A 9,487-nucleotide genomic window follows, 5' to 3' on the forward strand; every position below is an offset into this window, starting at 1 on the left:
TTAAATCAACTTACTAGTATGATGTAGAGAGTGATATTCTGAGACAATTTGCAGTTGGTTTTCCTTTTTTATTATTTGTGGTTTTTGAGTTATTTAGCTTTTTATTCAGCAGCTCTCCAGTTTGCAATTTCAGCAGTCTGGTTGCTATGGTCCTTATTACCCTAGGAACCAAGCATTGATTTGAATAAGAGACTGGAATATGAATAGGAGAGGCCTGATAAGAAAGATGCTTAATAAAAAGTAGTAATAACAATATATTTGTATCCTTACGGAGCACGTATTTTTAAGATGGGGTCAGTGACCCCCATTTGAAAGCTGGAAACAGTCAGAAGAAGAAGGCAAATAATTTAAAAACTATAGATAAAAAAGGAAGGCCAATTCAATAAGCTACTCTGTAACATACTAAAAGTTCATTTAAAGGTGAACCACCCCTTTTAACAGACAATAGTTGAACACAAAAGTGTGCAAGGCATTGTGGGAAATAATTCTTGGCTGGAGGGGAGCTGACTACCAATACCGATATTGCACGTGTAGTCAGGATCAGCAGGGAAGGGACAGAAAATGCTTTATTATGTGTAAAATCACTTGAAAATCATTGATACGATTTCGTTTGTTTATATCGGAAAGCTGCTTAGAATTTCGCTTGCTCTCATTCAGCAAAAATGTAACGTTTGGGTTTACTTCCCCTTTAACACCTCATTCTCAGCGTTAACTGCAATCCAACTCTAAACAGACGAGGGTGCGAAACAGCAAAAAGGCAGGGTGAGTTACCCAAAGTGCCAGTCAGAGAAGAGTCAAAGACTTGGAGCTCTGAGATTGGGACTCTGAGGCTTCTCAGCTCACACGTCAGACAGGGCATCAGCGAGTAGCAATGTGGGGAGCAGTATCAGAAAGAACACGCAGGCAGGAGGAAAGGGTGGAGGGCAGTTTGTGGAAAGCACAGCTTAACTGACTTAAAAACAGCCAATACCCACCCAAAATTTAATAGAAACCCTTAACAAAAAATAATTTAAAGAAGAAATTTTAAAGGGGAAGTTAAAAAGAAAATCTATAGCTGTTGCAAGTAGTTGGAACATTTGCGCATATTGTACTCGTTGCCAGTGTGTCAGATGCAGAGGCACCATCCCCAGCTTTAACTGTTGCTATGTTCCCAATTACCCTAGCAACTGCTTGAGTGCCAGACTAGAACCATCCGAATCTATCATCAGGATCAGGATTTGCCTGAATACCCAGGAGAAGGCGCTAACCTGAAAAAGTCATAAGAAAGGCACATCAGTAGCGATCTGTTTGGGAAACGGGGAGGCGGAATTCTTGGTGTTGGAAATTCCGCCGCCAGATTGAGACATACTTCAGCTTTATGAAGTGACGTTCAGCTCAGACGTTACATGTGCTCAGAAAATATGAGAAGTAGTTAAATAACCCGGCTGCTAATGCAACATCCATCCTGGCACATGCACTGCCAAAGGGAGAGTTTATTTTAGGGCACAACCAGGTCCTAATCAGATTTAAAGGGGACAGAATGAGAAACGGATACTGGGACTGAGCCAATCAGAGGGGCACTGGGGCAGAACAGGGACTGAGTGGTGTGGAGGAGAGGGCTGTGGTTGGGTGGGCAGGTAGGGTGCCAAATTATTATTGCTTTGGGTGCCAATAATCACATTACAATAAACATACTGGCCAGTTAATTACATTCTCCATGTAAAAAAAATATCTTCATTTTCTCTGAGCCTATACATAAACATACCATAAAACTATGGCAGTATTCCCCCATACTAAGCACAATTCAAGCAGGAACAGCCCCTATGTTTGCTCATAGTCTGTACAGAGAGATACCATAAAACTATGGCAGCATAGGTATTCCTCTGTACTAAGCACAATTCAGCAGGAACAGTCCCCTAAGTTTGCTCATAGTCTGTACAGAGAGATTCCATAAAACTATGGCAGCATAGGTATTCCCCTGTACTAAGCACAATTCAGCAGGAACAGTCCCTAAGTTTGCTCATAGTCTGTACAGAGAGATCCCATAAAACTATGGCAGCATAGGTATTCCCCTGTACTAAGCACAATTCAGCAGGAACAGTCCCTAAGTTTGCTCATAGTCTGTACAGAAAGATCCCATAAAACTATGGCAGCATGAACATTTTTTTAAATTTAGGGGTTAATAAATCAGCAAGCAGAGTTGTAGAACACAGGGTACAGGCCAGTTACAATTTAGCTTGTAGCAATACTGTAGCAAAAGGTTTGTAGATAGAAAGGAAAAATAAACTGCAATGCGGATGGGCCAGACACACCCAGGCTAGGAGCGATGGCAGCTCTGAAATGTACAGTTTAAGAGAAAAAAAAATAACTTAGGGGAAGAACGATTTTAAGTAGGTGAGGGTTTATAAAGTAACCACATCCTTTTCAGCTCGTCTGGTTTTCAAAAGTCAGTTTGGAGCTCGGGCGAGTCTTCATTGCAGAGGATAAGGTACTGCTGTCCCATAGATGAAGACAGATGTTCTGCCCCACTGATTTAGTGATACTATAGCCCAGATAAGTCCTGAAGACCCAGAGCTGGTCTCCAGGCCACACAATCTTAGTGATTTTTAAAGACCATAAACTAAAAAGACCAATTTGCCAGGAAAACAAAGGGGAGCTGCCTGCTTGGCCCTGTAAACATAGATAGATTGCACTGGGACCAACAAAGATTTTTTGACCTGGCCGATCAATTTGCTGACAGATGTCGGCCGAAAAATCAGAAGATGTACGATCGTTCGAATCCCACCAACAGCACTATAATTTCGAAGGATTGGTCGGACTTCGCTAAAATCGGTCGTTCCGCAAGTAGAATAGTCACGTCTATGGGGAGCTTTTTGTAGCTTTTTGTAAACACACGTAACAACCATTATTTTTTATGTATACAGTAAATACAAATATACAGAGAAGGAATGTTCTGGGCACACAATAAGCTATACCCTCATACTGTACTGTCTAAGGAAATAAATATGGCACCTCCTTCCCATATGTATAAATACAAATATACAGAGAAGGAATGTTCTGGGCACACAATAAGCTATACCCTCATACTGTACTGTCTAAGGGAATCAATATGGCACCTCCTTCCCATATGTATAAATACAAATATACAGAGAAGGAATGTTCTGGGCACACAATAGGCTATTCCCACCCCACATACTTTACCACCTTATTAAATATAAATACACACTAAACCTTAGATGTATTTTCCCTATGCGGGCCTTGCTAAGTACCAACACCATTTGTTTTTTGACTGCATGAATAATGCAAAGGAACAATAAATCTAATTACTCCGGGCAGATGTGCAGATGCTGATTGGATTTGCAGTTCTCTAAATGAACCCCCTGAAGTGCACAAGATATGTCCTTTTTTGTGTTGAGATAAGTTCTCCTCGGAGCCAGATAACATCCCTTAATTACCCCATTTGGTGGGAAGTGAGATAGTGGCCACACCTGCCTGGTTCCTGCAAAAAGCAATTTCCCCAGGACCAGATCACCAGTCAGATGAGGTTATATACACATCACTTATACATTCACTGTGGTCTTTTTCCCCTATGAAACCTTGACAAAATATGTGGTTTACCTTCTGGTCTATGGTGCACCTGCACAATGAACATAAACACACCCGGAGGCTAAAATCATTGAGTGAGGTCTGGGCATTTGGGATCACCAGCAAGTTGCACCTAAATGAAGGGTTGCCCCACGGGCCAAGGAAGCTATAGGTGGCACCAACCGCTGGTCTATGGACTAAGCACATCTATCATCATCTAATAGGCAATACTGTGACTTTTACCCGGTTTTTCTATTTCCAAACAGCACTTAGGTCTCTTTTTGTCTCATTGTTGCCAGACGCAATCCAGCAGGACAGTCTGTGTACTCTCTGGTGGCATCAGTGAGACTTACCCACCTTACCCACTCAGTGAGACTTACCCACCTTACCCACTCAGTGAGACTTACCCACCTTACCCACTCAGGGAGACTTACCCACCTTACCCTGGGAGACTTACCCACCTTACCCAGGGAGACTTACCCACCTTACCCACTCAGTGAGACTTACCCACCTTACCCACTCAGGGAGACTTACCCACCTTACCCAGGGAGACTTACGCACCTTACCCATTCAGTGAGACTTACCCACCTTACCCACTCAGGGAGACTTACCCACCTAACCCACTCGAAAAAACGTAACCACCTTACCCACTCAGTGAGACTTACTCATTAACCCACTCAGTGAGACTAACCCACCTTACCCACTCAGTGAGACTCAGCAATTAGAGAAAAGCTATATGAACCAACCTGGTAGAACAATGGCCAAAACATTCGCCTTATCCGACATATCAGATTGGGCAGAAAATCTGATTGTGACCCCCCCCCCCTTCACCCATTTAAAAGCTGGAAAAAATCAGAAGAAGGCAAATAATTCAAAAACTATACAAAAGAAAAAATGAAGACCAATTGAAAAGTTGCTTAGAATTAGCCATTCTATAACATACATAAGGGGTTATGTAATAAGAGGCACTAAGTTTGCCCAGGAGCAATAACCTAGAGCAACCAATCAGCAGGTAGAATTTACCAGTCACATGTTTAAAAGCAAGCATCTTATTGGTTGCTATGACTTACTGCCTTTGGGCAATTTAGCGCCATTTATTACATATGGGGGTAAATGTTAACGTAAAAGTGAATCGCCTCTTTAAGCACAAATCCAACATATTACATGATACTAAAGAGAGTGGGCACCTACATCCATACAACCCCATTTCAAGGCAACAGTTGCAAAGGACAAATGGAAAGGAAGCAATTCTGTGACCAAAACTGAGTTCCCTTAACAAGCGGGTGTCACTGGGGGAATGTGGCCTTTAAAGCCCACTAGTAAGTGTCTCTGCTGTGCAACGGCAACTCATACAAACGTATGCCTACGCCGGAGTTGCCATATTGCTTTCCAATTTCCATTAATATATTTAAGAGAAGCCACATTGAGAGGTAACCACAAGAGGCGATGTTTCCTTGTTGTCTATGGAGAATGTTTCAGCTTCATAAACCAACACTGCGAATCTAAATTACTATACTCAAATACAATATCCAGAGAAAGAACTTCAACTATACCTTCCTGATGTAATAATGGGGGCATTATACGTATAAATATAAATATACATGAAGGAATGTTCTGAGCACACAATAAGCTATACCCTCATACTGTACTGTCTAATAGAATCAATATGGCACCTCCTTCCCATATGTATAAATACAAATATACAGAGAAGGAATGTTCTGAGCACACAATAAGCTATACCCTCATACTGTACTGTCTAATAGAATCAATATGGCACCTCCTTCCCATATGTATAAATACAAATATACAGAGAAGGAATGTTCTGGGCACACAATAAGCTATACCCTCATACTGTACTGTCTAAGGGAAACAATATGGCACCTCCTTCCCATATGTATAAATACAAATATACAGAGAAGGAATGTTCTGGGCACACAATAAGCTATACCCTCATACTGTACTGTCTAAGGGAAACAATATGGCACCTCCTTCCCATATGTATAAATACAAATATACAGAGAAGGAATGTTCTGGGCACACAATAAGCTATACCCTCATACTGTACTGTCTAAGGGAATCAATATGGAATCTCCTTCCCATATGTATAAATACAAATATACAGAGAAGGAATGTTCTGGGCACACAATAAGCTATACCCTCATACTGTACTGTCTAAGGGAATCAATATGGAATCTCCTTCCCATATGTATAAATACAAATATACAAAGAAGGAATGTTCTGGGCACACAATAAGCTATACCCTCATACTGTACTGTCTAAGGGAAACAATATGGCACCTCCTTCCCATATGTATAAATACAAATATACAAAGAAGGAATGCTCTGGGCACAAAGCAGATAATTCTTTTATACTTTTTTTTGTGTCAAATGGAAAATAAAACCAACTTTTAATAGGGTATAGACTTCCCCCATAACCTTATTATAGAGCAGGAGCAGTGCTTGTTAATGGAGAACACATTGCCCTTTCTTTCAATCAGCAGCAAAGGGAAAATAAATGGGGGAAAGTGCTAAGCGGGGCTATTGTGTCACTTCAAACGCAGCCCATTATTGGAGTTATCAATAAATAGCACTTGGGTGTCGTGTGAGAGTCTCCCAGACCACCAAACAAAATGCTCATTGTTTTCCAATTGGTTCCAGGGCCGCTCCCCCCAGGACAGGAAGGTTTATAAATCCCCAGAAACGACAGAACTTTCACTTGTCAATGGCTCATTAAAGGGGGGGTTGTTCACCTTTAAATTAACTGTTAGTATGCTGTAGAGAGTGATATTCTGAGACAAATTGCGATTGGTTTTCATTTTTTATTATTTGTGGTTTTTTCAGTTATTTAGCTTTTTATTCAGCAGCTCTCCAGTCTGCAAATTCAGTAAACTGGTTGCTAGGGTCCAAATTACCTTAGCAACCATGCATTGATTTGAATAAGAGACTGGAATATAGATGAATGAAAAGCAGCAAAGCAATAAACGTGCAGCCTTACACAGCATTTGTTTTTTAGATGGGGGTCAGTGACCCCCATTTGAAAACTGGGGAGAGTCAGGGGAAGAAGGCCAATCATTTTAAAACAAAAAAAATGAAGGCCAATTGAAAAGTTGCTTAGAATTAGCCATTCTATAACATACTAAAAGTTAACTTAAAGGTGAACCACCCCTTTAAGTAGCATAGCTGGAAGAGGTGCTGCAGCATCTCAGATGACTCCCTATTATCCGTCACAGAAAGTTTAGGGATTTATTTCACATGGAATGTGGACGATTCTTACTGGAAGCCATAAGAGGAGGAGGACTGGCACCCCGAGGAAGTGATAACCTGACCACTTGCTGCCTTCATGTCACTATAAAAAGCTTTACGGCCAGCAGTAAAGCAGGAAGATAATAAAATAATCCCTTTAACCGCAGTTATCTGAGCCCTTTAAACCACTTTTACTGCCTGTGATTAGGGAAAGCAGAGAGGGAAGGGTGAGGATTCTGATTGGGCAGAGACACACGCTTAAATTCGGGGAGATTTAGTCGCTTGGCGATAAATCGCCTCTTCTTCGTGGGCGACTAATCTCCTGCCGGGTAGAATGTAAATCGCCGGCGGGATGGTAATCGGTGCGCTTCGTTTTCCGAAGTCGCGCAAAGTTTCCTCACCAGGAAACTTCGGGCTACTTTGGAAAGCTTTGGGCAACTTTAGAAAACGAAGCGATCCGAGTGCCACCGCGCCGGCAATTTAGATTCTAGCTGGCAAAAGGTAGTTCGGGGAGATTAGTCGCCATGAAGAAGAGGAGATTTATCGCCAGGCGACTAAGGGAAGAGACACACGCTCAGATTCAGGGAGATTAGACGCCCAGCGACAAATCTCTTCTTTGGGGCGACTAATCTCCCCAAACTGCTTAGTTTTTCCGAAGTCGCCTCACGAGGAAACTTCGGGCGACATCGGAAAGCCAAAGCGATCTGACTGTGTTTTCCAAAGTCGCCCGAAGTTTCCTCGTAAGGCGACTTCGGAAAACGAATCGCTCTGAGTGCCATCCCGCCGGCGATTTACATTCTAGCCGGCTGAAGGCAGTTCGGGGAGATTAGTCGCTGAAGAAGAAGTGATTTGTCTCTGGGCGACTAATCTCCCCGAATCTGAGCCTGTGTCTCTTCCCTTATTGTCCTGATGTGCATGTGACAAGCAGTATATGTATATACAATAGGGCACCCAGCAGACACGTTCCCCGCTTACATACGCGATGTCAGATCATTTAAATCTCCCAAATGCATCCCCCCTCCCCCACCGGAGTCCTAGTTCCTTCCCCAAATCCTTCAATGAACATCCTCCATTTAGTCAACAAAGAAACAGAATTGCACCCCCATTACCCAGGGCTGCTGCTGTTCTGGAGTGATATCACAATGGTGAAAGCATGTGCTATTAATCAGTGCATGTAAATATCACTTAAAGGGGCAGCACCGCTTTTTCCCCAAACCTGGTTCCACTTTGTGAGCCTTGACCGGGGTGTGAAAAAAAGAACAAGTCCAACTGTCTGGACTACAGCTCCCAGAATCCCCTGCAGGAGGGTGTCAGACAGAGAGATGTCAGGCAGAATAGAGATATAGAATACAAAGCTCAGCACAAACCCCCCCAGACATACAACATGGGGTTCAGCAGAAGATCTAAGTGAGATCCTGGACAAGGAGCACGTGACCCAGGTTGGGATGAATTCGCCGCAGTAAAGTGCAGAGTTACTCACAGACTGGAGGAAGCGCAGGGTCCCCACATAATCGCGCTCCGTATTGAGGGTCTCGTTCAGGACACACAGTCTCAGTCTCAGCTGTCGCTCCGACTCCTTGTTGCAACTCTCCCCGGGGCTCGCGGCTGACCCCACTCCCTCCATGTCTTCAGGGACCCCCCACAACCCCCCTACAATCCAAACTGATGCGACCCCCCTCCCTCCTCGGCCGCCGGTGCAGTCGCTTGGGCACAAGTCACAGTGCGACGCTGTACGGTCCGGCGCCACCGCGCTCCACCTTCATCCTGCGCCTCATGCAAATCCTTCCAGCGCAAAGTTTGCCCCTCAGCTGCTCCTCGCCGGACTCCTGTGCCGCTGCCTCCTGGGGAGAGACATGTCCCGCACTCACTCGCTCACTGGGGCTGCCCTCTGTCTGCTGCCGCCGCTACTGCGTCTGAAACGCCTCCAGAGACTCAGCAGCAGCGCTCAGTAGCGTGTAACAGCCAGGAGGGGGAGGGTTAATACAAAGCTGCAGCTTCCCCTTGCACATGGGCTACTGGGGGTGTGAATATGCCTGTAACTGGGGGTGTGAGTAATTCAGTAACTGGGGGTGTGAGTAACGGTGTAAGTCTATAACTGGGGGTGTGAGTCTATAACTGGGGGTGTGAGTCTATAACTGGGGGTGTGAGTAAGTCTGTAACTGGGGGTGTGAGTAAGTCTATAACTGGGGGTGTAAGTCTATAACTGGGGTGTCAGTAAGTCTATAACTGGGGGTGTAAGTCTATAACTGGGGGTGTGAGTAAGTCTGTAACTGGGGGTGTGAGTAAGTCTATAACTGGGGGTGTAAGTCTATAACTGGGATGTGAGTAAGTCTATAACTGGGGGTGTAAGTCTATAACTGGGGGGGTGTGAGTAAGTCTATAACTGGGGGTGTGAATTAGTCTGTAACTGGGGGTGTGAGTAAGTCTATAACTGGGGTGTGAGTAACTCTATAACTGGGGGTGTAAGTATATAACGGGGCCCCATGAGGCCCTAATTAATGGGTAATATTAATATATACTGGTAAAACAAGACAACCTCTGGAGAGTTTGGGGCCCCTCAAATTACTTTGCTGTGGGGCCGGTAACATCTAGTTATGGCACTGGGCACAACCAGAAAGTGTACAAACCTGGGTGACTGAACACTGATAGTGGGGCACAACCCAGAGAGAGAACAAATCTGC

The 9,487-nt window shown here is 43.9% G+C and overlaps 1 protein-coding gene across 1 annotated transcript in view; it reads right to left on the reverse strand.

Moving 5' to 3' along the window:
* prex1.L (phosphatidylinositol-3,4,5-trisphosphate-dependent Rac exchange factor 1 L homeolog) overlaps positions 1-8,614 on the reverse strand; it is a 159,274-nt gene extending 150,660 nt beyond the window's left edge. Inside the window, 1 exon segment of the mRNA NM_001090233.1 lies at positions 8,287-8,614. Within this exon segment, the coding sequence (NP_001083702.1) occupies positions 8,287-8,430 (144 nt within the window). The 5' untranslated portion in view covers positions 8,431-8,614.
* Between the last annotated feature and the right edge of the window lie 873 nt (positions 8,615-9,487).

The sequence above is a fragment of the Xenopus laevis genome, chromosome 9_10L (genome assembly GCF_017654675.1).
Source record: "Xenopus laevis strain J_2021 chromosome 9_10L, Xenopus_laevis_v10.1, whole genome shotgun sequence".
Taxonomy (NCBI): domain Eukaryota; kingdom Metazoa; phylum Chordata; class Amphibia; order Anura; family Pipidae; genus Xenopus; species Xenopus laevis.